The 25,812-nt window shown below is 51.1% G+C and overlaps 13 protein-coding genes across 13 annotated transcripts; 9 read left to right on the forward strand and 4 right to left on the reverse strand.

The window, feature by feature from the left end:
* Nucleotides 1-267: 267 nt before the first annotated feature.
* On the forward strand, nucleotides 268-3,325 carry CCOS01_04295 (oxoglutarate dehydrogenase; the record flags this gene model as incomplete). The annotated part of the gene is made up of 3 exons (XM_060452477.1): nucleotides 268-308; nucleotides 374-2,751; nucleotides 2,808-3,325. 3 exons carry the CDS (start codon nucleotides 268-270, stop codon nucleotides 3,323-3,325), a joined length of 2,937 nt encoding a protein of 978 aa, XP_060316435.1.
* A 713-nt stretch (nucleotides 3,326-4,038) lies between these two features.
* Nucleotides 4,039-6,871, forward strand: CCOS01_04296 (flavin containing amine oxidoreductase; the record flags this gene model as incomplete). The annotated part of the gene is made up of 5 exons (XM_060452478.1): nucleotides 4,039-4,535; nucleotides 4,591-4,824; nucleotides 4,914-5,081; nucleotides 5,137-5,232; nucleotides 5,305-6,871. The coding sequence occupies 5 exons, from the start codon at nucleotides 4,039-4,041 to the stop codon at nucleotides 6,869-6,871; spliced, it is 2,562 nt and encodes an 853-aa protein (XP_060316436.1).
* A 521-nt stretch (nucleotides 6,872-7,392) lies between these two features.
* On the forward strand, nucleotides 7,393-8,402 carry CCOS01_04297 (uncharacterized protein; the record flags this gene model as incomplete). The annotated part of the gene is made up of 2 exons (XM_060452479.1): nucleotides 7,393-7,978; nucleotides 8,047-8,402. 2 exons carry the CDS (start codon nucleotides 7,393-7,395, stop codon nucleotides 8,400-8,402), a joined length of 942 nt encoding a protein of 313 aa, XP_060316437.1.
* Nucleotides 8,403-9,392: 990 nt separating this feature from the next.
* Nucleotides 9,393-10,209, forward strand: CCOS01_04298 (uncharacterized protein; the record flags this gene model as incomplete). Its single annotated transcript, XM_060452480.1, has 3 exons — nucleotides 9,393-9,612; nucleotides 9,670-10,034; nucleotides 10,096-10,209. The coding sequence occupies 3 exons, from the start codon at nucleotides 9,393-9,395 to the stop codon at nucleotides 10,207-10,209; spliced, it is 699 nt and encodes a 232-aa protein (XP_060316438.1).
* A 593-nt stretch (nucleotides 10,210-10,802) lies between these two features.
* CCOS01_04299 (uncharacterized protein) lies at nucleotides 10,803-11,816 on the forward strand (the record flags this gene model as incomplete). Its single annotated transcript, XM_060452481.1, has 2 exons — nucleotides 10,803-11,415; nucleotides 11,470-11,816. The coding sequence occupies 2 exons, from the start codon at nucleotides 10,803-10,805 to the stop codon at nucleotides 11,814-11,816; spliced, it is 960 nt and encodes a 319-aa protein (XP_060316439.1).
* Nucleotides 11,817-12,703: 887 nt separating this feature from the next.
* Nucleotides 12,704-14,547, forward strand: CCOS01_04300 (uncharacterized protein; the record flags this gene model as incomplete). Its single annotated transcript, XM_060452482.1, has 5 exons — nucleotides 12,704-13,036; nucleotides 13,092-13,314; nucleotides 13,391-13,724; nucleotides 13,864-14,384; nucleotides 14,441-14,547. The coding sequence occupies 5 exons, from the start codon at nucleotides 12,704-12,706 to the stop codon at nucleotides 14,545-14,547; spliced, it is 1,518 nt and encodes a 505-aa protein (XP_060316440.1).
* A 1,548-nt stretch (nucleotides 14,548-16,095) lies between these two features.
* Nucleotides 16,096-16,965, forward strand: CCOS01_04301 (exonuclease; the record flags this gene model as incomplete). The annotated part of the gene is made up of 1 exon (XM_060452483.1): nucleotides 16,096-16,965. One exon carries the CDS (start codon nucleotides 16,096-16,098, stop codon nucleotides 16,963-16,965), a length of 870 nt encoding a protein of 289 aa, XP_060316441.1.
* Nucleotides 16,966-17,163: 198 nt separating this feature from the next.
* Nucleotides 17,164-18,457, reverse strand: CCOS01_04302 (oxysterol-binding protein; the record flags this gene model as incomplete). The annotated part of the gene is made up of 2 exons (XM_060452484.1): nucleotides 17,164-18,303; nucleotides 18,413-18,457. The coding sequence occupies 2 exons, from the start codon at nucleotides 18,455-18,457 to the stop codon at nucleotides 17,164-17,166; spliced, it is 1,185 nt and encodes a 394-aa protein (XP_060316442.1).
* Nucleotides 18,458-18,949: 492 nt separating this feature from the next.
* On the forward strand, nucleotides 18,950-19,399 carry CCOS01_04303 (uncharacterized protein; the record flags this gene model as incomplete). The annotated part of the gene is made up of 1 exon (XM_060452485.1): nucleotides 18,950-19,399. A coding segment is annotated over one exon (450 nt), but the record flags the coding sequence as incomplete, so codon positions are not given.
* Nucleotides 19,400-19,597: 198 nt separating this feature from the next.
* Nucleotides 19,598-21,800, reverse strand: CCOS01_04304 (serine carboxypeptidase; the record flags this gene model as incomplete). Its single annotated transcript, XM_060452486.1, has 6 exons — nucleotides 19,598-20,088; nucleotides 20,151-20,222; nucleotides 20,296-20,683; nucleotides 20,764-21,436; nucleotides 21,492-21,604; nucleotides 21,669-21,800. The coding sequence occupies 6 exons, from the start codon at nucleotides 21,798-21,800 to the stop codon at nucleotides 19,598-19,600; spliced, it is 1,869 nt and encodes a 622-aa protein (XP_060316444.1).
* An 816-nt stretch (nucleotides 21,801-22,616) lies between these two features.
* On the reverse strand, nucleotides 22,617-23,890 carry CCOS01_04305 (uncharacterized protein; the record flags this gene model as incomplete). Its single annotated transcript, XM_060452487.1, has 4 exons — nucleotides 22,617-23,045; nucleotides 23,113-23,404; nucleotides 23,465-23,725; nucleotides 23,787-23,890. The coding sequence occupies 4 exons, from the start codon at nucleotides 23,888-23,890 to the stop codon at nucleotides 22,617-22,619; spliced, it is 1,086 nt and encodes a 361-aa protein (XP_060316445.1).
* A 482-nt stretch (nucleotides 23,891-24,372) lies between these two features.
* On the forward strand, nucleotides 24,373-24,639 carry CCOS01_04306 (uncharacterized protein; the record flags this gene model as incomplete). The annotated part of the gene is made up of 1 exon (XM_060452488.1): nucleotides 24,373-24,639. One exon carries the CDS (start codon nucleotides 24,373-24,375, stop codon nucleotides 24,637-24,639), a length of 267 nt encoding a protein of 88 aa, XP_060316446.1.
* CCOS01_04307 (uncharacterized protein) lies at nucleotides 24,447-25,133 on the reverse strand (the record flags this gene model as incomplete). Its single annotated transcript, XM_060452489.1, has 3 exons — nucleotides 24,447-24,784; nucleotides 24,841-24,973; nucleotides 25,029-25,133. The coding sequence occupies 3 exons, from the start codon at nucleotides 25,131-25,133 to the stop codon at nucleotides 24,447-24,449; spliced, it is 576 nt and encodes a 191-aa protein (XP_060316447.1).
* Between the last annotated feature and the right edge of the window lie 679 nt (nucleotides 25,134-25,812).

Genomic DNA, 25,812 nt, shown 5'->3' on the forward strand with positions numbered 1-25,812 from the left:
CCTGCCAAACGTCAAGGTTCCAGATTCTACCAACCTGAAAGCTGATACTCATCATCAGTTGAACAACCGACACGATGATTCAATCCGCCTGCTCCATCTGTAAAGGCCATACACAACGAAGGCTCTTGCACACGAAGACCTCGTCCCTTCCTTCTTCGAGCTTCCGCAGCATCTCGTCCCCTCTTAGGGGAATCGGAGGGCCAAGAAACGGCCCAACGTTCACGTCTACCAGATCATGTAGACTCGAGCCCTCGAGAGGTAGATCATATGCTACGGCAGCAGAAGCAGAGGAACCAAGGGTTCTCCCGGTAAGATTTTGTCCAACAGTTCCTCGGTCATGCCCCCAGAACTAACGATCTGCAACCACTCAGAGTCCTATAGACTCGTTCCTTCAGGGAGGAACAGCGAACTACGTCGACGAAATGTATCTTTCCTGGAAGAAGGACCCTGAAAACGTCCATATATCATGGCACACATATTTCCGTAACATGGAAGACCCATCGGTACATTCGACGCAAGCTTTTCAGCCACCGCCAGGCATAATCTCACCCAGGCACACACCGGCCATCAAATCGTCTCTCGGTGCGGATTCGAGCCACATTGTCGACTCTCTGAAGACACAGAATATCGTTCGAGCGTTCCAGCAATATGGCCATTCAGCCGCAAAGATCAGCCCCCTTGGCGACCTTGGCAACGCGACAGTCAAGCCACACGATGATATTCCGAGCACAACAAACTTGAGCAAGTACGGCTTCGCCGCCGCAGACTTGGACCGCGAAATCGTCCTAGGTCCAGAGCTTCTACCCCACCTCGCACAAGAATACAAGACGATGAAGCTCCGCGATATCATCGCCACTTGCGAAAAGATCTACTGCGGCTCTATCGGAGTCGAATACCACCACGTCTCCGACCCCGCCAAACGCCAATGGCTCCGAGAGCGCATCGAAGCGTATCATACCTCGCCCCCCTCCCCTGAAGAGAAGAAGCAGATCCTCGACAACTTGATCTGGGCAACGTCCCTCGAGCACTTCCTCGCGGCAAAGTTTCCCAACGAGAAGCGATTCGGCCTAGATGGCGCAGAGGGGCTGGCTCCCGGCTTAGCCGCGCTCATTGACCGCTGCGCAGAAGGGCACGGTGTGCGGGATATCGTTATCGGAAGCTGTCACCGCGGAAGGATGAACCTTATGAGCACGGTGTATGGCAAAGACTTCGAGACGCTATTCCGTCAGTTTGCGGGCACGGAGGCGTTTGATACGACCAAGGGGCAGACTGGGGATGTCAAGTACCACTTTGGCATGGAGGGCGAGAGGGCGACTGCTGGCGGCAAGACGGTTGGCATCTCTATGTTGCCAAATCCGTCCCACTTGGAGGCTGTTGATCCGGTTGCCCAAGGAAAGGCCAAGGCTGTACAGCATCTAAAGGACGACGTTGATCAGTCCAAGGTGATGTTCTTGGCTCTCCACGGTGACGCCGCATTTTCGGGTCAGGGGCCTGTGTACGAGACGCTCAACCTCTCGGCCCTGAAGGGCTATGAAGTCGGCGGCACAGTCCGGATCATTGTGAATAATCAAATCGGGTTTACTACCGACTCCCCAGATTCCAGGTCAACGCCACACTGCACAGACTTGGCCAAGTACATCGAGGCCCCGATTTTCCACGTCAATGCTGATGACCCGGAAGCCGTTGTGTTCATCAGCAAGCTGGCTGCGGACTGGAGGGCCGAGTTCCGTTCGGATATCGTCGTTGACGTCGTCTGCTACCGGCGGTTCGGACACAACGAGATTGACCAGGCCAGTTTCACGCAGCCTGAGATGTACAAGAGAATTGCCGAACAGAGATCATTGATGGACCTCTACATTGAGAAGTTGATCAGTGAGGGCGGATTGTCTGCCGAAATGGCAGAGCAGCAGAAGACTTGGGTCTGGGAGCAGCTAGAGGAGAAGCTGGCGAGAAGCAAGCAGCCAGTTGAACGCTCTGTGGACGCTGCTTCTTCGGATTTGACTTCAGCCGCTGAGACTATTACTACATCCGCGAATGCGATCGATGAAGATGCACTGTCGACGATTACAAACGCAATCACCAGCGTCCCAGAAGGCTTCGACCTCCACCGCAACCTCCAACGCATCCTTGCCGCCAAGAAGCAAGCCTTTGACGATGGCACAGTCGACTGGTCCACAGCCGAAGCCCTGGCCTTCGGAACCCTCCTCCAAGACGGCAAGTCCATTCGCCTCAGCGGCCAGGACGTTGAGCGAGGTACCTTTTCCCAACGCCATTCCGTTCTACACGATCAAATCACCCATGCAGAGTACACGCCCCTGAACCACCTAGACACTCCAGGAGCAGGCACATACAGCGCAATCAACTCTCCGCTCAGCGAATTTGGCGTCCTAGGGTTCGACTACGGGTACTCACTCGCTGCGCCAGACTCGTTAGTGGTGTGGGAGGCGCAGTTTGGCGACTTTGTCAACAACGCGCAGGTCATTGTCGATCAGTTCATCTCTTCGGGAGAGGCGAAATGGATGCTCGAGTCTGGCCTCGTCATGTCCTTGCCGCATGGGTATGACGGCCAGGGGCCGGAGCATTCTTCTGCTAGGCTGGGCAGGTTTCTGGAGTTGGGAAGCGAGGATGGGCGGGCTTGGCCCGAGGATTTGAAGAGGGCGAGGAGGGAGGGGAATGTGAGGATTGTGTGTATGACGACGCCGGCGAATTTGTTCCATGCGTTGAGGAGGCAGGTTTATTCTCCTAAGAAGCGTAAGTTTACGTTCTCGTGAGAGGATTGGCTTGGAATTGTCTGCTAACACTCCCAGCTCTGATTGTTTTCTTTTCCAAGTCTCTTCTTCGACATCCCATCGCCAGGTCTCCCGTTTCTGACCTGATTGGCACATCAGCCTTCCAGCCGGTCCTCGAGGACCCGGAACACGGACGGGGTAACATCCTCCCGCGCGAAGAGATCGACCGTGTCATTCTCTGCAGTGGTCAGATCTACGCAGCACTGCACAAATACCGTGAAGCAAAGGGCATAAAGGACGTCGCCATCACGCGCATCGAAGAACTCCACCCATTCCCCTGGTCCGAAGTCAAGGATAACCTGGAGTCGTACCCCAATGCGCAGCAGATTTTGTGGTGCCAGGAGGAGCCGTATAACGGAGGCGCGTGGCAGTACATGCGGGACAGGTTCGAGACTGTGATTGAGAATTCAGGTGTGCTTGGGGGTAAGAAGATCGTTTACGCTGGGCGGGGGACAGGGGCTGCTACTGCTACTGGTTCCAAAAAGGTTCACCAAGCTGAGGAGACCAAGTTGCTCGAGGATGCTTTCGAAGGCTAGGTTCGAGACAGAAAGATGTACTGGTGAACATGGAAAAACTGCGTTCAGTTCTCGAATTGTTCCTCGTTAGTGCGGGAGCTGGTCTAGACTCGGCGGTTGGCGGGCGGAAACTAAGACATCATGCCAGCGGCCCGATCCCTGAGCACTATTGATAAGGATGGTCCCAATGATTGCCGTTCCCCATCGTTCAGTTTTGCGGGGTAAAGAGTCGAAATGTCTGAATGCAGGATGAGTTCGGGTCGCAGCTGAAAGCTGGCAGCGCGGGTTAAACTTCTTTCAGTTAGGGTGCCCGCTTGCCAGTTGGTTCTTAACGTCAGCTATTCAAATTTCAGCCAGCCTCTGTGGGTGATATGGAAGGGTCTCGATTCAGGTAAAGACTCATCACTGTCTCGCGTGGTCAAAATATGGGGTGATAGGTTCAAAGTACGAGCAGGGCATCCCGCAAGCATAACATTGCACTAGCAGCGGCTGAGAGTGAGACCAACTGAGAAATTTGACACGATGCTAGACATCAATAAACGGAGGGAACGTATGAGAGGAAAAATTAGGAGGTGTTGTTGTCGATAATTATGAAGTTCTTGCAATTGAAAACTGTATAAATATGCATGGGCTCCGCGCTGAACATCAGTCTCTGCGACTCAACCACCAACGACCAAAGCAACTTATTCTTTTCTATCTGGTAGTCAGTCCACGTTAAAATCAGTAAAGAAAATATGGCACCTCCAGAGTCCCCTGATACGACTCCAAAAGTGTGCTATAAATACATATGGGCCGAATTCGTCGCCCAGTGGAAGCTCGAGAACGACCTTGAAGCATCGAAGAACGGCTATGCTGATCTTGTAGACACTAATGGTCTGAAGCCGGAAGCCGAGACCGTCTCCGGATTGGCCGAGACCCTCAAACCGGTTACCGGTGGCGGCGTCATCCCCCAGAAGCCGGGGCACTTCAACGTCGGTATCGTTGGCGCCGGCACGGCTGGACTATTCACAGCTTTGGCCATTGACTGGATCAACGACACCATCGCAAAAGAGAAGGGACCTGAGCACCTTAAAATCACCTACGAAATCTTGGAGGCTTCAGATGAAGAACGATTCGGCGGCAGGCTCTATACTCACCGCTTCAGCAAGGATGGCGTGCACGATTACTACGATGTCGGAGCCATGCGTTTCCCTAGGAACGCGGTCATGGACAGGTATGTTGCGGATACTTCGTCGAGGAAGAGCGTTTCGGGCATGAAATGAGCTCAACTAACACACAAACTTTAGAACATTTAGCCTTTTCAAGATGTTGGACATCAAAGAGGGTAAATTGGGCGATCGCACGCATGTCGACGATCCTCCACGACTGATCAAGTATTACCTGAACGATGACAAAAATGTTTGTCCAACGCTCTTCAATAACGTCCGAAAGGTCGGCAATCCGTACCCGAAGGGTTCAACAGAGAAAGATCCTTTTGCACTCAATGTAGGCATTGCGAAAAACAAGCAAATTCCAGAGAAGTTAGTCGCCAACTATTATGGAATTGGTATAGATTTGAGCAACATCGCTAACTCTGCTTCACCCTTCTCCTCAGTCTTCTGCAAACTAGCCCAGGCGAGCTTTTCGAGGAAGCAATCGGGATTTTCATTGTATACATCAAGAAGTATCTCGATGCCTACATCGACAAGAAGACCCCAATGCCTCGCGCAGCTGAGGAGAAGCTCTGGAAAATTCTGATGAAGTGTGACAAGATGAGTGTCCGACAGTTCTTACGCACGTGGGTTCCTCTTCGTTCTCGGGCTAGTTGCTGTGAGATGCTGACATTCCAACAGGAAGGGGAAAGTGCCCGGCTTCCCCAAGGACCCCGACGTTCCCCACGGCCCAGGCTTGAGCTACAATACCATTCAATGGTTGGAGACTGCCACTTAGTAAGTTCTCCTCCCCATTCAGTATCTCAAAGCTGCCATAACTAGATGAATAACTAATTGCATCTTTCCCAGCGGCACTGGCTGGTATGATCAAAGTCTGACCGAGGCCGTTCTGGAGAGTATCGACTTTTACATTACCGACGATCCCGCCAAGGTTAACGATAATTGGTTTTGCATCGACGGCGGCGCTCAGAAGATTGCGGAAGAGATGCGCAAGAAGATGAATAACCAATCGGCCATCAAATTCAACACCCAGGTCGTGGGCATGGATGCTAACCTGCAACTGAACGAGCGAGTGACCAAGTCCATGACTGTGATGCTCCGGGACAGTATCACTGGTAAATCTCTGCCTTCAAAGGACTATTTCACGGTGTTCAGTTCGGCAACGTTGGGGTCGATGAACCGAATGGATCTTTCCAAAGCTGGTCTGCTCTGGGATACCAAGCAAGCCATCCGCTGCTTGGGCTACGGAGCTTCTTGCAAAGTCGGCATCAAGTTCAAGACCCCCTGGTGGCAGAAGGAGCCGTACAAAATCGATCAAGGCGGCCTTGCCCGTACGGATCTGGCTCCACAGGTCTGCGTGTACCCTTCCTACAATATCAATGAGGAGGTCGACCCACGAGACAAGCCTGCTGTTCTCCTTGTCTCCTACACCTGGGGACAGACAGCCCAGCGCCTAGCTAGTCTGATCGCATCGAAGCCGCGCGGCGAGCTTGACGAGGCAACTAACAAGCGCATCCTCAAAGAAGAGGCCGAGCTGAAGGAAGTCATGCTTCGAGATCTCGCCTTCCTCCACACTGACGACCACAACGACACGAAAAAACTCGCTGCCACCCTGAAGATGCTCAATGAGCAGTACGTTGAGCACCACGCTTACGACTGGTACCATGATCCCCACATGGCTGGAGCATTCGCCTACTTCGGCCCTAGCCAGTTCAGTGAGCTGTACCCGGCCATCACCAAGCCGAACGCAGGTGGTCAGCTGTACTTCGTCGGCGAAGCAGCTTCTGCGCACCACGCTTGGGTTGTTGGGGCGCTCGAGAGTGTTGTACGCGCACTTTACCTGATGTTTGATGCTCTGCACCAGGGCAGTAGGAACGACCCCAAGATGAAGGACACATACGAGGCATACAAATGGGCCATGGACCTTCTCGAGTTCGGTTACATCAAGGACCACACAGCCAAGGGGGGGAAGTCTGCAACCACAACTGCCCGTCCCAGTCCTCTCCCATTTTTCCCGCTGCCTGCAGAGATGCCTCGGCGCCGCAGGAATTTTGATCACCTAGACCTCAATGAGCTTGACGATTCTAGCGACAAGGGCGACTTCAAGGCAACAAGTGCTAGGTCTGCGACGACTTCCGAAAGGCCTCATGACCTTTTGGTCACTGAGAGTGCTCGGTTCGACGCCATTTCTCAACCTTCCGCGGAAAAGAGCGTAGAGACAGCCAGTTCTCCGACCAGAGGGGAATTCTCAGATCATCCTGCTTTGAAGGGTACGGAAGAGGTGCCGCTCACGTATGGCGCCGCACTTGTTGCTCTGAGTACGGTCGAGTCGGCTATATTGACTTTGACCGAACTAACGGGAGAGGAATTGAAGGATCAGTTGAAGAAGATATCGCCTGAGACGGCATCTACGTGATTGCCACTTTATGTAGTTGTTTTCAAATTGAATATTTGATGAATGGGTAAGCCAATACATAAACTCTCTTTGACCATTCATTAAGTGCAACCGGCTGGCATAGTAGACGCCCTCACTTCAAAGAAGAATCCTACAGTCATTTCCTCTAGGTACTATTTCAAAGGTACTTCGGTACCTATGCTGACTGCCAAGAGACCGCGTCGCCAAGCATGAATCCTTCTGTCTTACCCAGCGCTGAGATTGACCACTAGAATTGCCATAAACACCAACGTAGGTACGTCATTGCTGAATACCAAAGTTCCAATATTGGCGATCTTCAAGTCAAGGCAGAAATAGTAGGCGGCTTATAAGAAGTGACTGGCCTTCCTGCGCCCTTAAGCTTCAACTTCATCTGCTTCCTTTACTAATGATGCATCTTGCATGAGATCCTCGAATCTTGCCCACGATAATTCCCTAATAACATCAAAGTTTACGTAGCAAAAATATTGCATAAACTTTCAGAAGAGTTGAGAAATCTCAACATGAAGTTTCTCATCGGCATCCTTGCGACAGGCTTGCCATTTCTGGCAACAGCCGATAGCGCCCGAATTGACCGCATACAAGCGCGGCAAAGTAATTCGACTAGCATCAATATCCGCGACGCAGTAGCACACCCAAATGCCACAGGAACATGGCCTATCAATGGCATCGATGTGACGGAGCCACTGCTGAATCCACCTGCCGATGACTACGGCCCCGGAAATGGTTGGAGCATCAACATCGCCGTTGCGACCAACATTTCTGCGGACGGCATCAGCACTTCAGTATCGAATCCCGCAGTCATAACTCTCGAAGGACCGGAGAATGCATTTCAAGGCCTGAACTCGACGACAAACTACACTGAAAATTATGACATCTGTTCCTTTGCCTGGTTTGAAAACGTCTGGACCGTCAAAGAATTGGAGAAGCTCCAAGACGATGTTAACGGGACCTGCAATGGTGTTATCTCCGAGGAGTGCATCAAGGAGACTAAAGAGGCCCTGGTGCGCCAGCCGTGTAGCACCTTCAGAAGCTTCGAAAAGCCTAAGAGCTGCCCTCAAGCACTCTCATCCCCTTCGTCATTCCGAAGTAAGTTACTAACCTCCGTTGTAACTGGCCGTGACAGACCTTGAGCGGAGACTAATAACCTCGGCCAGGGAACGTGACGTTTGATCTACCCAACGGAACTTCCACCGATGAGAGTTCTTCTTCTCACCTCTTCGGCATCTGGGGACCGTACTCGAATAGATCGGAAGCTGGTCTGCGTGATGCGTACGACACAGCTCTTACAAATGTCTACCCTGTGCTCCTTGCATACAATTATGTAGACGGAGAGACTCGGACGAATTACAGCGTATTCCGATGCATTCGTGCTAACAACATCGTGGACGGAAGCCGTGAGCCAGATTCGTTTGGAATCAACAGAAGGAGCTCTGCAGGGCGGTTTTCTTGGTCGAAAGCCTCTGCAATGATTAGCATGCTTCTATCCTTCTCGCTCACTATGCTCCTGTAATGTTAACTAGTTGTACGTAGAGATGAAGTCTATCAGTCCATCCAAGGGGTTTATCTATCTTGATTCTTTCAATGTTAGCTGGCTAATTGGAGCGCGGTTTCCATTCGTGAACGTCAAATTCCAACTGCGAGACATCGAGCTCAAAGCTTTTCGATTTTGACTCAGAGTTGAGTGCCTGCCCAAACGCAAGTCGGTGATTTGCTAAGTTGTCAGCAACTGACACACCTCATGTACATCGTGTCTTTAGGAATTCGCACGCGCATAGGCTAAGCTTGACAAATAGAAGGACCATTGGCGCGACTTCAAGTTACACTTAAGTATTCCTTTGTTTATACACCTTCATTCACCGTTCACACAAAAACCATTCGCTTGCGCTGTCTATCGTCTCCGCCTTGATACTTTCCCGCATATGAAAACCTCTTATACGTAATGGGGGTAGCTTTATACTTAAATTAAGCGTAGAGTCAAACGATGCCTAAAGGTTTATTCTCCGGATCTCATACCACATCCGGTGACCTGCGTTTCGCGTCGGAAATGGATTTCCTTGACTCGGTTTTCCTCAACTTACTAAGCCTAAGGGGTGCATGCCAGCATCGCTCAAGGAGAGTTCCACGTGTCTCTGCCGTGATTCGTAACCGTCTGAACTACCGGGAGTCTTTTGAGTTTATCAATGAAAAAGCTTACATACCGGCGAGAGGGGAGCGAGCTCCGCCAGTTTCAATTCCAGTGTGACGCAGTTGACAGGGGACGAAGGATGTTGACACGGGTCATGTAAGTACTAAACAAGCTCTGGCTCTTAACTTTCCGCCCATACCGGGTTGTTGAGGAGAGCCTAACACACTCCCGCACATCTCCAGTTCTCCATCCTCGCTATCGAGAGGTGTTGCGTTGTTATTTCAAGCTCAAAGGCTGGCTACCCTTACCTGACAACGGCCAGTTAGCTGTCAAGCCCGTTACTGAGTATGTCTCACGTTGCGACGTTGTGAAGAGATGATGGCCTCTTTTTCGTCATACACCAAGCTCGGGCAGGGAGAGGACAGCACTGAGGGTAAGAAAATCTGGCCCAAGCAACATCTGGCCCGTGGAAAGCTGCACCTCACGTATGGTCTCCTGTTGGTCTTCGTGGCTGGCGTCAGCAATTGCTTGCCACCAATTCTCATGACACGGCCCGTCTACTTCGGAGCCGAGCCACTCAGGTCGGAGATTCGTCGTGAGTAAATGCAAGTTGCCATTGAAAAGCATGAATGGAGCTGACGGTGAGCAATAGTGAAAACGTCTACACGAGTCTTCCAGCAAGACTACGCCTACGCGATGCCACCTTCCCCCGAGGTCGATGCTGCGTGGTCTTCCCTTCTCCCGCAAAACGGCGGCTTCTTCACGCACCCGACACTTGCGCCAACGGAGAGCTGCGTGGCGGTTTTCCATCAAATTCACTGCCTGGATATGCTGCGCAAAGCACTTTACGAGGTACGTAATAATACAACGGAACATCGAGGGCACGAGAAGATGGACACGGATTCCAGCAACGAAAAGATTTATGCAAGCGAGGCGGAGGAGCTCAATGCATCGCACGACATGGATCATCTCGGACACTGCTTTGACCTCCTGCGTCAAGTTATAATGTGCAGACCTGTTAGTACACTCTTCTGACCGGAATGACTTTTGTTGGCGAGTGCTAACAATGTTTGGACAGGATCTCACGATTGAGGTTGCCAACGTCGTAGTGGACGGCGTTACGGGTTTCGACACGGAACATCAGTGTATTGACTGGTCGGAGTTGATGGACTGGATGAAAAAGAACGAATGAAGAATATGTGGGTTTGGATGTGGGTGGCTTATGGAGAAAAGATTGGTGTTGATGCATCCACCATCTGTACCTTGGTTGCAAGGGAGAACACGGATGTCTCCACGAAGATGACTACATACAATCTACCATCTTTCCTCTTGATTGATAGACCTCGGATCTACACTACCGAGCCCAAACCCTTCGAGTGACGTAGGCGTGGATTTTTCTTTGACAAAGTACAGGGAAGAATGTCATTCCATTTAGCTCTTTAACGGCTAGCGACGAACGATAGTGCACCCGAAGGGATGCTAAAATCCTTTTAACGCTAGCACCCAATCATGAGAGCGCCAACATGATCAGAGCTTGGCTTTTTTTTTTTTGCTCGCCTGAGCGGCAATTTTGCCGCTCACTACTGTCTCTCGAGTGAGAAGTGCGGCACCTTGGCCCATGTCATTTGACTTAGTAGACGAGAGTAGATTCATGGCAAAGGGTATCCGCCACATATGTTTGAGTACTTATCCCCCTGGTGCAAGTCTGGAATCGTCTGGAAATTTGTCTCACAGCCACTTTTGAGTTGCTCCCAGAAATTCCCAGTTTCTAGGTCGGTTCGAAATATGGCATATGCCACAAACTCTCTCGTCATCCTCTGGTTGCTTAGCCTAGTCAACGGGAGCTATGCACCCAAGTCCCAAGTTTCCTATCTCAGGCCACGTGCCGATACTGTGGAACAGAATAGCTCCTCCATCTTGACGGAGAGCCTTTTGAATCCAAATGCCACGGGAAGCTGGCCAATCTTCGGCATCGATGTGTCGAAGCCACTTGCGGAGACTCCAACAAACAATGAGTTCGGCCACGGAAACGGGTGGAACATCGACGTTGCAGTTGCCACAAACGTTAGTGGGGGAACTGTGAGCAATTCGAACCCGTCGAAAATCAGTCTTGACTCCTCAAACGATCCGGTCAAAAGAGGAAACGAAACTGACGGGTACCATATCTGCTCATATGTTTGGTGGCAGATGAGCTGGACTGAGAACAAGATCAAGGAGCTCAATGATGATATCCAAGGCTCATGTGGTGGCGTCATCCCACAAAATTGTATCGACGATCTTAAAGAAACTGCAGCGAAGGTCCAGTGCGATAGTTCTTTGGAGTCTTCGCTGTACGGCATCGGATTCGACATTCCGGCGAGCTGTAGCGACTCAATGGCTTATACAACGGCAGAAAGAAGTAAGTGACTCCTTGAATGCCAATTGACGCAAGGATGTTAACTCGGAATCTAAGGAAATCTCACAACGGAGTTCATCTCTAACGCCTCGGCCTCTTCGCACACGTTATTCCAGTCAACTGCACCCTACAACATTCCTGGCAACGATAGTAATACCAGACAGGTCTATGACTACGCGGTGACGCAGGTCTGGCCCGTGATGCTCTCTTACAGTTATACTGAAGGGAGCGCGGTCTCAAATTACACCGTCTTCCGCTGCGTTCGCGCCAATAACATTACGGCTGGAAGTCGGTCACCCGAAAGCTTCGGAAATAGACCGAGTTCATCGACTCAGCACAGATCGTCGTTCGCGGGTCTTTTCGTTGGCTTGCTAGTTGCTACGATCGTTTCGTCTTGGATGTAGAGTACCTTATGTATTAACACTGCGTCGAGCAACGTCGAGGACACATCCATCGGTTTACGAGAATTCCCAGTACCTTGAGATACACCACACACCTTAGGTACTAAAGGTGTAAACGTATCTCGCAGTAGCAAAAAATTTGCTTACATGCCCTGAGGAATCGAATTCACATTGCACCGGAAGACACGATCAATTCACCGACATTGAGATGATGGCGAGCACGAAGACCAATGTGCATACAACAACATGCCTGTGGACCAGTCTTGTCTTGTTGACTGTGCAATTTGGGTGACCATCTCAAGTTTCTTCTTCTCCTCGACGGAGACATAATCCTTGTGATACCAAGAAGGCTAAATGAATTTCTGCACCTCTGGTGCCACACCTACTGTTTGTGTCTCTGTTTGTGCATCACATTCTAGTTGCGGATGATCTGAGCCGCGGTTGTTGTCTTGCGGTGCGCGAATCAGAGTGCGACAAGCTTCGGGCGTGCAAGCGAAGCACGACGCTGACTGCATTTAAGTCTGCAGTGTGACGGGGAAAATACCACTTGCCGCTTTGTCTCAGTCTCGGCTCGTACCGTAGCGAGGATCCTTACACGAGCTGCTCGCATAAATGACCGTTATTCGGACTCCAAAATTGCCTAAGTTACGCGTCGTATGATCGGTGAAACCTGTGGTTTTATCTGTTTGCGTGGTGATTTGGATCCATAGAAGATGGACGGCCGTGATAGAGACATCATGACGTTGCCTACACCCTCCCCTAGACGCGTCGCACCTAAAGAAAACTCGACTGAAAAGTCAATGGAGCATGGCAAAGTAGAACAAGGTTTGTCATTCTTCTGAATCGTCTTGAAAACAGGCATTCGACTAATCTTCCGGGAAATTTTCGCAATGGCAGGTGCCTCAACTCATACTACTTCTGCTGAAGACGCCGAGCTGTCTCGTCTAGGGCTCGAGTCGCTGGCAAAACGAGACATTGGGCCTTTGGCTATTGTTGGATTAGGATGGAACATCTGTAACAGCTGGTCCGCAATTGCAGCCACGCTAGTGATTTCAATCAGCTCTGGAGGGCCCGTCACCCTGCTCTATGGCATCGTCCTTATTTTCGTTTTAGGAGGCGCATGTGCGTTGAGCATGGCTGAGATTGCATCCGTCTATCCTACCGCCGGGGGACAATACCACTGGACAAGCATCCCAGCACCCAGACGGTACAGCCGTGGACTGGTGAGACTATTTGTGGCTCAATACCCGTCTATTGCTGACGTGTGCATATTTCTAGAGCTATTGTTGCGGCAGTATCAACTTCCTAGGTTGGATTGCCAATGGAGCGGGCTTCATCATTCAAATGCCAGTCATCATTCTTTCGCTCGCATCGTACCTCGATCCTACGTATATCCCAGAAACATGGCACATCTTTCTAGTCTTCCAGGCATTCAATATCGCGTTTACAGCGTACAATATTTTCCTGATGAAAAGGACAGCATGGGTCCACGATATTGGCTGTAGGCACTGTTGTTAATTACTGCATCTCGCAGACCATCCCAAGACGGTGTAAGGGCTGACTACCTGATCTCATAGTTTTTCTTTCTTTGACGGGCTTCTTCGTAATAACGGTCACATGCTTGGCGCGCTCGGGACAGAAACAGAAGGATTCTTTTGTGTGGACCACGTTCGTTAATGAGAGTGGTTGGTCGTCAAAGGGCATAGTCTTTCTGACTGGTCTACTCAACCCTAACTTCATCTACTCCGGCCTCGATGGCGCCATACACTTGGCCGAGGAATGCACCAATGCTTCATCTGCGATACCCAAAGCACTTATATCGACGATAACTATCGGTTTTGTTTCGGCTTTTACGTTCAGCGTAGCTATGCTGTACTGCTTCACAGATCTTCAGCCTGTGCTCTCATCACCGTATGCCCCCCCCCCCCCCATTCTCTCTGAATCCAAGTGTCTAGGCCCGGATCAGTGACACCTAGCCTAAAGTCACGGGGGGCGGTGATCTTTGTTGCGGGCACAGAAAGTTTGCAGAGCTGACATGGACTTACACTAGGCTGCCTATTCTCGAGATTTGGTCGCAGGCAACTGGATCCAGCGCAGCAGCAACGACGTTCGTGATTGTACTCTCTTCTTGCGGATGCTTCGCTTGTACGGGAGCACTCCAGACGGCCAGTCGACTTACTTGGGCATTCGCTCGTGACAATGCCATTGTATTCTCCCCATTCCTTTGTAAGATCCACCCTAAAATGGGCGTGCCAGTCAACGCACTTCTCGTCAACTGGGCACTCATCTTCGCTCTCGGTTGTATATTTCTAGCGTCTTCGACGGCTTTCAATGCTCTTGTCGCTACCGGCCTAATCCTACAGCAAGTGAGCTTTGCCTTTCCAGCCGCTCTAGCTCTATATCATCGGTCACAAGGAGCGGCGGCTTTCCGTCGAGTACTGCCGCGGCGAAAGTTTAACATGCCGCCCCTCATTGGTGCCGCTGCCAACATTTTGACGATTGTCTTGGGACTATTGGCGCTGGTGTTCTATGACTTTCCCGTTGTTATGCCTGTCTCGGCTTCGAATATGAGTGAGCTAACTGTTTCATTACGACTGCACAGCCATTCCTTGCTAATTCAAAGGCAGATTATGCTTGCGTGGTTCTCGGGGTTATGGGTCTCTTTTCTGTCGCGAATTGGTTTGGGTACGCGAACAAGAGGTATAGAGGACCTAGACTCAACCCAGTGTATTAGATTGTATCGCCCAGTAAAAGTATTGAAGGGCCTTTTTTTGAACTATTCTCTATAGGAGTATGAAGATTCGCAAGGTGGGGTGACGGAATCGAAACGAAATCGCTTGATGATGCCTTTTGTGCACATAGCGCCATGGAAATTGTGTTTCTTGACTGGAGCCTTCGAATAGTAAACGTTAAAGCCTTGCCCTTATCGAGGTGTTTCCATCTCTATAGAAGGGAGGAACAGTGGAGATAAATTAGCGACGTTGAGGAGTACATGCACTCTTCATCGACGTGATTATCTCATTTGACACACCGCCATCGGATGCATTCGGCATAACTCCGCTTCCGACTGAATACCCTCACGGGCTTGGCTGGCGGCATTATCGTATTAGCTAGGCGGGAAAAGTATCAACAATCCAACTCGCGTACCGCAGCAAAGCCAAGAGGAAGTCAGGCAGCTATGCGCATACTACGACGTATTTCCAAAGACATGCAAGACACCCAAAGTAGTGAATAAGCAGCATTGATCAGACGCATGAGCTTTCATCTAGTTGGCACAGGTTAGCGCAGAGATTCGTGGCAAAGCCCTTTTGGTTTGTTCGAGATGCCAAATTCGGACACTTGCAGTTGCTCTGCACGAACGCTTCCAACATCACTTGGCAGTCTTCATATCTTGATATTTCTTTCCGTCGCTTATTTATGACAATAGCGGGCGCTTCCATCGAAGTTCACAGGTTCGTATGAGAAGTAGCAATAGTTCTCTGAGTTGACAGTGCCTGTACCCGGTAGCGAAGTCCCTGTGAAGATAGATCAGCAAAATCTAAGAAACCTTGGAAACGGTCGACTAACTAGAATCACGACACCACAAGTGAGACATGAGCAGTTAGCCTCCTGCAGAAGTGTGTCGATCACAAAAAAAGGGAGCCCAATTACGCAGTCGATAAAGCCGCTCTTGCACCAACAGAGATCATGTCGCGGGCCGCCAACTTTTCACGCAACCAAATCGTGACCGATCTGGACCACGTGAATGTACCCAAGGTTCCCAGTTATAAATACACTAATGATAAACATTTGTTTCCCCCGGGGTATTCATTGCTCTTCCTCTCCTTTTTCACAGTCCTCAACTGAATTCCTGATTATGCCGCCCTATCAAAAAGAGAGAAAGCACCAATGTGCCATCTGCAAGGAACGATTCAGTACCAAAGAAGGTCAGCGACAACATAGGCGCGCAAAACACTTTGATGAGGTTCCTGCTCAATCGACTAGAATCGCCGGACTTGTACAACCTCTTCCGGTTGTTACCCAGCAAGCCAGAGCCGCCGAACCTGTCCGCCCACGTCCGTTGGTAGTATATCTGCCAACCAGAGCCAAAAGACCCGAGACCCCTGAGCTGCTCGTGACCCAGCCAGTCAGGGCTATCGAAACCACTACGCCTATGCACACCATATACAGGGGCAACATGTACTCGCCAGCAGTCGGACGAAATGCTATTTGGAACCAAATCTCGGATCTCTGTCACTCAGAGGAGAGACTCCGAAAGGAAAGATATACTCTACCGACCACAATGGTCAATGTCACGCACGGTTCGTCCAGCATGGCGTCGACAGTTGATCTACCCTGTCCTGATAAGATCCAATCCAATCCAAAGTATGCCGCTCTCGTCATAGACTGCGAGATGGGCGGTACCGAACGAGGCGAAAACGAACTGATCCAGATCACTATTCTCGACTTCCTTACGGGCAATGTGTTGCTGAGCCGCCGGCTTGTAAATCCAAGAAGACCCATATTAGACTGGCGTGAAGACGTCACTGGTCTCAATGCGACCAAGATGTCCGCAGCTCTTTTACGAAATGAAGCTCTGGACGGCTGGGAGGCCGCGCGCGCGGAACTATGGCGCTACTCTGACAAGGACACGATTCTCATCGGACAGTCAGTCCGCAATGACCTGCGGGTGCTACACACCTCCCATGCGAGAATCATTGATTCCGCCATCATCACTGCAGATGCCGTCCTCGGGTCGAAATCGAAGATTACGAAGAGGTGGGGCTTGGAGGCGCTGTGCAAGGAGCTTCTCGGTATCCAGATACGTTCTTCGACCCGGGCGGCTGAGGGTGTAGCACACGATGATCTGGAGGATTGTCTGGCGACTAGGGAATTGGTGTTATTCTGCGCCCAGAATCCGGACCAGTTGAAAACTTGGGCTCAAAGAACGAGGAAGTCCTTCTTTTTAGAGAAGGGAAAGGGGAAGAAGAAGAATGAGGGAAGAAAGCCACAAGCCGGTAATGCGTCGTCTCCTGTACCCTCCAGGCAAATCGCTTTTGTGAGGAGTGCGGCGTCTGGGGAAGAATGGGAGGATGAAGACGAAAGTCCGTTGAGGTGGGAAGATGTGGTGGACTGGGATATGTGGCCGAAGTCGCCGCCAGACTCAGATTAAACCTGATATGCCAGATTCTACGACTACTTCATCACCTCCACGGAACAATTTGTCTGGCGTGATAAGCTAACGAGGCTTATAGAAGCAGCGTTCTCAACCTGAATAGCCGGAGGAAGTTGAAAAGATAACAGAGATCTGACGCAAGTATTTTAGTCAAATAGTCATAATGCATCAAATTTAAATCTAGGCAATATTCCTTTAACCCAGTGGTGTCGATTCTCCTCTGAACGGCCGTTGCACCGAGTCCCTCTTTGAATCATCAATCTTCCAAACGCCTTTGGTATGCTTGTCATGTAATTCCCAATTAACGCCCTTTGCCAACCGATGGAAAACCTCGTGCTCCTCCCCAGGAATACTCTTGAAGAACAACGGCTCCCATGTCTCGCCCTTCTTCTTCTCTTCCGCCCTCATCCGCCGCTGCGCCTCCTCAACCTGGCTCTTTGCGCTGACCGTCTCGCGGAAGTCATTCTTGCTGAGCCCTTGAATGACGCCGTTCCACGCGCGTCTAGACTCCCACGGATCTTGGGTCGCAATCGGCTCCATTTCCATCGGCGCTGGGAGGTTCTCCAACGCGTCGACCTCGTACTTTTCGAGAATTTCCCCTGTCCTTCCATCCTTGAGTGTCCAGCCTTCGCTCCAGCATCCTTGAAGCTCGTAGATTGTGTTCTTTTTGTCGTTCTTGTGGTACATCCGCGCCTCGAATGAGTTCTTCTTGCCTCTAAGGAACCCGCTGCCCGAGAATTTGATCTCTGAAATGTAGCCCGTGTTGGAAACAATGTAATATGTTCCCAAAACCTCTGGGTAAAGACATGCGTTGAGGAATCCCCGAACCTTGACCTCTGGCAACGGAATCAGGTAATCCTCGTCATATCGGTCAATATGAACCACGGCGTGCCCAATCTGTCGAATGTTGACAGTACTCGAAAAGGTCATCTCCACCCGCGCATACCCGTCCGCGCGAATACCATGCTCCTTGCTGCCCATGTGCATTGCCGTGATGGGCGGGTGGTGGCTAACCTGCTCCGCCACGAGCTCCGTCCTCGCCTTCCGATCGGAATCCGTCCACGAAGCGAGGAACAGCTCACCCAGAAACGCGTTGAGTGGCTTCTTAATACTGACGTTTGGCGCGCCGGCGACGTAGAACTGGCTGCGCATGGCGATGAGGATCATGCGCAGCACCTTCAAGCTGCGCTTCTCCGGGTCTGATTCCAGTGCCGGGGCGACGAAGACGCCTGGCCGCTGGCACCAGCAGTGGCCGACTTCGACCACTGACGATGGCGCCAAGAAAGAGGGCGGCGCGGTAACATTTGAGAGGTCTCCCTGGACAGAGGAAAGGAACTAGAGCGGTTTGTTGTTAGCGGCTTTGCTTCTTTTGAGAGTGCTTGAATCATGTGGTGGAGCCCTTGCTGATGGGCAACCAGTCGTTATGGAATGCGGTGCTGCTTACCTTGACAAGATCACTGATCCGTGATGAGAATGATTTTGTATCCATTTTGCCGTGTGATTGTATGATTCCCGTCTAAAGTTCGTCTCCCGTATTTGTTTCTCTTCTAAAGTATCGCTCTTTGTTGTTGTCGTTGTTGTTAATGAGATATGGAATGGCTGGAGGCCTATGAAATGGCCAAATGTCTTGAATCTGCCAGGAGCAGTTGTTTCAGCGCCGTTTCAGTCGACACTGGGCACGTCCAAGAAGCTTCAGCAAATCAGTGGAGTTGGGTGACAGAAACAATAAGAGGCTAGATAGATCAACGTAAAGTAACAAGGAACAGAACTCACTCGAGACCGATTCTGTCGAGGGAGGGGTTGGGAACGCTGCTTCTTTTGAGATAAGAGGCCCTCAGTCCCCATCTTCAAACTAGCATGTGAAAGGGTCGTACAGTCTCGTAGTGTGCCATTACTTCATTGGCACATACCAAGAGCTCTCTAGAGAAACCAACCCCGGTCTCACCCGCTGCCCCGTCACCCGCGCGATGACCGCCATGCAGACTCTCGTCTCTTGCTGTCTGCAGTTGATACCAATCCCCCGTCCCGTCTGAAAAACGCGGCCGCGTTTCCCCCCTGCTCAGCCCTCGCTCGGCGCTGCGCCTCCCGAGGGGCTCGTGCTGTCGTGCCGCCGGCGCAACAACGTCCCGCCAGGGCCATCCACGTCTTCGGATCGGACGAAATGGCCGCCAGCTGGCGGATCGTCTGTCTCGCCGAGTCTCTTTTTGACTTTCTTGTTCAGACGACTCAGGTTCACTGTCTCTCCGGAACACATACGGCACGTCGCGCACCCAGAACCACGGGCACGCCGCACACTGACCCTGGCAACCCTCGAAATGCGCGCACCCGAGATGAGGAGAACCTTAGTTTATTGAAGCTTGAGGAGTTGGAGGGAGCTAAAACCCGTCGGACCGCAACTACAACACGTTTAGACACCGGCGCTAGGGCATAGGGCAGATACCAGCGCTGCATGTTTCCTGACGAGTTCCCCTCATGCGTCCAATCACTGAAACACACTTGTCCCGACCGTCTCTACTTGTTTGGCCCCAAAGTGTTGAGCTTGCGGCCTGCCTCAAACCATGAATTGCGCTAACTACCTCAAAGTGCATGTGGTCTATTAAGCAAGTTACCATTCTCTTGCCCAGTGTCTTCACAGCTCCTCGGAAATCTGTTGGCCTTGACTCTCTCGAGTAGCGTCAATCACGTAGTAGTCCTTCACCAGTGCGGTCCCGTCCTCGACCGTCTTCCACACATCCTCGGGGCACGTCTCGGGCTTGAGGACATAGCAAATCGGATCCGGCTCCTTGGGCGGGATGTTCTTGATGTGCCACGTGTCCTTGACGCCGATCGTCGACAGCTCGTCCGTGACGGGGATGAGTCCCGTCGCGATGTCCCGGTTGAACGTCGCCCGCATAAAGATCTCGTACGCCGTCACGGGCTGATAAGACGGCACCTCGTGGCCGGCTTGGTAGACACGCGAGAAACTGTAGTTACCGAACTGGCGCGTCATGCCCGTCACACCATCGGGGGTGATGAGCGGGGCGTACCCGGCGTTGGCAAAGTCTATCGATCGGTTGTAGGGGATCGCCAGACTAGCCTTCTCGCCGCCGACCCAGTTACAGGCGTAGTCGCGATCTCCATCTGCACACAAGAGCGTTAGGAACAGCACGCAACTTTCAAGGATGGGGATGATCAAGACTCACACATCATGTGAACTTTGACGCCGCTATCGAGGAGGTACCCGATTGACTCTCCAAATCCACCCAGGATCATATCTATAAAAATCACTCAGTATAACGTTCATCTGAAAGCATGAAGCGCCCGCGAATGGGAATGTAACCATCTTACCGAAGGTATTCTGGAAGCTGATGCCCACTGCCGCGGACGATTCCGAGTAGTTCACAGGCACGCCGAGAGACGACAAAACCTCGCCTTCAGTGAGGTACCCGTACAAGTGCGGGGCCGGGAAAGGGTCATATTTGCTGTGTCCGATATCATACCAGCCCCTTCCATCGTCTTTGCTCTGGTAGATTTCGACGGCGTTGAAGCCGCACTCGGTAAGGAAGTCGCCGCAAATTTCAGTGTAGTTCTTCTTCACACCGTTGGTGACTAGCGGTCCATGTTCTTTGAGGGCTTCCTGGCAGTCGAGAATTCGGTCTTTGCAACCGTCTGGGCGGGTCCAGTTGTGCATCAACGCATCGTAAACCGATTCATTGAAGATTTGCATTCCATAGGTCTGAACAGGTAGTCAGCGTTGTATCTCATCATGATACACCCAGATACTCTAAGCTGTATCAAGGGGTACAAATTGCTCACATTGTTGTACGGGAACGTGATCCACGTCTCACCTTGGATCGACAGGTCAATGAGCCCGTTGACGATTCCAAGCGTATCAAGGTGGATATACTGGGCATTCTCCTCGGGCGATGAGCCATTCTGGATCAACTCGTTCTGCGTCTGGAAGTGTCGGAAAATACCAGGCGCATAGTGTCCTCCGTATGACTCGGCCCACAAGCTGACCCGGTCGTCAATGGGCTTGTAGCCAGGGAACTCGAAGAACCACGTCTGCGCAAAGTGCCACAGAGCGTGCGCAGCATGCGCCGTGGTGTTCGATGTCTGCGATAGCTTCTGGCTGGATGCAGTGCCGTACCGGTAGGTGTAGTTGCCCTCGGGTACACCATCGCTGAAGTTGGCGGGGAACATGCCCCATGGTCCGTTCTCTTCGAAGTTCTCGTTGGCGTGGATGGTAATATTGGTTGGGATATCGTAGGAGAATCCGACCTGAGTCGGTTGGTCGATGTAGAGTAGATTCACTTCGTTGTTCCAACTCCACGGATTCAGACGAGTCGTCTTGGAGTCCTCGTTAACGAAGCAGGGGCCGTTTTCTTCGAGGAGGCCCATGATGGAGGAGCCTCCCGGTCCGCCGTTGAGCCAGATTGCCAATGGAGCATTTTCTGGAGCTTTGCGCGCCTCAAAGAACCAGAAGAAGCTTTAAGAATCAGCACCAGTTCCAATTGATAGCCGAGAGCATTTGCGGTTCCTACGTGTTGATTGGGTAGTCTTGAGCTTCCCCATCGACGTCATTCAGCGTTCCTGAGGGTAGCTGCACGTATCCGGCGTACGACTTGACCCCGGGCGTGGTCTCACAGATACCAGGCTAGAGGACAAGGACCTCAATTAGTCAAGGATGCAAAAGATCATCCAAAACAATTTGCGCTCACCTCTTTGTATGAAATGGTGACATTTTCGTGGAATTTGGACTTCAGCACCTTGATCCCCTCGGGTGTGGGCGGGAACTGCGCGGCCGCGAGACCGGCGAGCCCGACAAGCGCGATTGAGGCGGAGGACAACATCTTTACAAACATAACTCACGGGACCAAACCGCCATTGACTCTCTTTCGATACGATGAATGACTACGGCAGTGTATTTATCGGAAGAGAGTCTTACAGATCAGCCTGTCTTGCATGACGTGACGCGTTGCACACGTCCTGAAGGATCGCGAGAACGACGACAGAGTGGGGTCAAAACTCAGATAAACCTCTATCCCGAGCTTTTGATTCGACCAGAACTTTGACCTTCCTATCTCGGCCGGCGTTTGGACCTGATCGGCTTCGCGGCACGGTGCGGCACGGAGCAATTATCTCTGAGTATCACGGAAATCTAGCTTTAAATGGCTAATGCTGACATTTTTCACTTTGCAGAGTTGTGTCAACTTCAAAACCGACAACGTCAGCCATCTACCCCGATCGGCTTGCCTCTTACTTTCTATGAAGCCTTATTACAAGAGTCTTCTCGTAAACAAGATTCGTTGAATTAACACCAGACAATTGAGTCATTCAGGTCAACTATCCTCTATGTAACTTTCTGGGAGCGGCTCCAAACATTTTCTGAGAATAGAAAAGGTTCTGTACTTCCACGACTCTATTTTCGAAATTATAATGGAGGACGCTCAAGGTGGGCTTCGATAGGTTTCTCTCCCGGCCTAGATCTTGAGAGCCGATAACGTTTGAATACATCGCTCCGAGGCTCGGGGAGATAGGCCTTAGAAAATTTGCTAGCGACTGCCTGCAATGGAATGGAACCTTTAAGCAATTATCTTTGCGAGGCCGATAACGAACAATCCTGATTGATCAACATCAATGCACTGATCTTACATTGTTCGCTGGATTCAGGTTGACTCCCCGCCGATCCATCTCGCTCCCCATGCGCTCAGCGTCTGATTTCTCCCTCCGCATCCACTGGCGCTCTTCTGAACTAGGAACTCCTTGACCTTTTGCGCCAGAACCTCATGTACATGGTATGTAATATGACCCGAATTATACCAGAAGTACTCATAAATCGGCTGACACCCGTACGCGGCATAGTTCGTATCGATATCCCAGGCTTTGTAGCTAGGGCAGAAAGAGCTCGTATTGGTGAACCCGTACGACGCCGCGTTATCAAAGACTTGTGTAAGCCAGCTGTACGTGTCAAATACCAGAGCAGTCACGTCGGGATGCTTTTCTGAGAACGCCTTTGCGGTCTGGTTGACTACGCCGTTGAACGTCTTGATCATGTCTGTGCTTGGAAGACGGGCTGGGTTGAGTTGCGATGCGGGCTGTAGTATGGTCAACACGATTCTTGAAGAGGTTGTCGAAACGAAGACTGTGCCGGATTTGACGTACATTCTTATCGAGGGGAGGTAAGTTCAGGAACAGGAAGTGGCGATGCCCGGCTTCATATACAGTCTCCAAGGCTGCAAACTGCTCCGCGATGACTGCAGTGTACAGTTCTTCCCAGCTGTTCAGCCCGTTGACAGGGAGTTGGAAATTGGCCATGTCGTTGATGTCATTGATTCCAATGTAGGAGGCCACGAGTGACTTGGTGGGATCGGCGTTAATGACTGACTTGCCGTAGGTATCCCATTGTTCGACCTGTTTCTCATACGAGATGGTATGGTTCCAGTGCAGCGGGACGCTGAGATGGTGTTAGCTTCATCTCATACGCTTTGCGTCGAATTAGCTGAGAATTCCTCACAAGGTAGTCGAAATATCAGCTCCGGCGTATGCGAACCCCCATAATTGCTTCTCGCAGTCCCGAGGATGGCCCTCTTTGCAGCCAGTGAGCTCTTGAACCCAATTAGGCCCGCCGGCAGAAGACGTGTTCTGCCCCGGAACAATGCGGTCACCGAGGAGCTGCTCGGGTGTGAAAGAAATGTTCAGCTGGGATCCGATGAAGCTGTATGCCCAGCGACCTTCGGTTCCTTGGACGAATGTGTAAGAGTCGCCAAATGTGAGTCTGAGCTCCTTCTCGCGTCAGTGATTTCAAGTAGCCGTCCGTGTGGATTTTCAGAACTCACACATATTCCGTATTCTTCCAGCTGAAGGGCGTCTCAACAGCGACTGGCGAAGCAATCGCAACTGCTGCTGCCCAGCCGAGCAGGTAGGCCTTGGAGACAACCATCGCGACAATGCACCAACGTCGAGTCGCTGCAAGGAACCGGAAAGCTGGGAACTTTTCCCAACACGAACAACGATAACAGATGGATCACTCCAGTAGGTAGACTTATAGGCCAGATGCAAGCTTTGAAAAGTAGACGCAACTGAAATGAAATGCCACCCGTGAAAACCGGTGGAATGGCGCAAACACCACCTAAAATTGCGGCTCGCAGGGGACAGCTTCCCCCTAGTTCCAGGGGATTGGGAGAGTGATTGGGCGGACTTTTTCGTCTCCACCAGTGAGCGCGGGGGGAGCCTAGCATCCCATCGGGCGTTCGCTGAATCGCTTCCCGAGTTCACCGGATCTACGGATAGAGTTTCTGGGGTAATCAAAACTGGCTTTCAGGAAAAGGGATCAAAATTCAATTGCATTATGTACTTGTTGTCATTATTATTAGGGTGTAGGAGGTAAAATGTCTAAATGTTCGTAGCTTTTTGCTGATTGCAATGGTGATTAATAGGCGTATCATGATCGTTCGGATAAATGACAAACTCTTGTTCTCGGCAATAGCTCCAGTCGTCTACCAGAACATCCAGCCGGCTGCAGCGACTAGAACCAAGGAGCCCCGCAAGCGCTCAGCAGATCCGCTGCTCGGTGTAGCAGTTGGAGTGTTGACGCCTGCGCTCAGTGTGGGTGCTATCACTGGAGTTGATGCCATTGTGGTGACAACCAGGACAGATGAGCTGCCAGATGCCGATGGCACTGAAGACTGAGTTCCCGCTCCGCCGGTAACAGTGGCTGTAACGGTGGGGGCAGCGGATGTGGATGTTGTCAACTTGATGCCGCATACTGCCTCTGTGTCAAATGTGAAGGGCATATTCCTCGCTTCACATTCCAGAGCCTGTCGCTGAATAGAATCTAGACAACACTCCCGTCAGTGCTAACCTAGCTTTACGCCAGTCGGAAATATTTACCGGGCAGTACGGAAGCAGCGCATTTCTGGGCCATGCAGCAGAAGTATCTCTCACGATACTTTTGCTGGGTGCACATGCATGCAGCATCATTTGTGCAAGAGCCTCCGGGGAAGCTGCCGAAGAAGCAACCATTCTACGTCGCAGGAATATCAGTACCTGAAAAAACGTTGAAGGGTTTTCATACTTACATCGCACTCAGCGTTCCGGTTTTGTTCCTCCTGGTCGAAAGGAATCCCCATTGCCACGTTGGCACCAAGGCCAACCAATGCCAGGGCAGTAAGCAAGCGTGACATGGGTACAATAAGGGTGAATAAACGAGTGACGGTAACGTAGCGAGTGACAAAAGCGAATTAATATGGAAAGTAATGAAATCCGTGATCTCAAAACCAAGAATAAGAAATCACCAGACAGCGCGAAGATGCCGTCTATTCATACTCTCACGAGATGCATTGACGAAAGACAAAAGTCCCAAATTCTCGGACAAGCTTTTTGCTGTGCCGCTAGAAACGTTGCTTCGGCAAATTTCAGCTCACGTTGCCTAGCCCCATCTAGGTGGTCGGTTCGTGTTTTTACCCAGTGGACTATTTTTGAATCTCACTGCAGACTAGCGCAACCGTCTTTTGGTTGACACTGGCGAATCGAATGATGCGTGCTTACTTGGCAACTTGAAAGGATGCTACCCCGAATATTGCGACCTTGGCGTGTTGTCTGGGTTTGGCCTCATCTGAAGGCGGTGAACTTTTCTTGCACTTACAGCTGAGATCTTCGAAGGGAGATTCACATCTAATTAATGATCTATAGTCCGAGAAAGGGCCCGAAGAAAGTCACGATGCATCCAAAGCAAAAAACCCGAATGAGGTTTGTTGACTGTATCCTAGCCAGACATGACATAATTCCGCCTTTCAAACATATTACATTCAAGCACGCAAGGTCTGCGCCCTCCCGCAGACTAAAGTCAATAAAGATATTTTC

The sequence above is a fragment of the Colletotrichum costaricense genome (genome assembly GCF_030867565.1).
Source record: "Colletotrichum costaricense strain IMI 309622 chromosome Unknown Scaffold_4.1, whole genome shotgun sequence".
Lineage (NCBI taxonomy): Eukaryota > Fungi > Ascomycota > Sordariomycetes > Glomerellales > Glomerellaceae > Colletotrichum > Colletotrichum costaricense.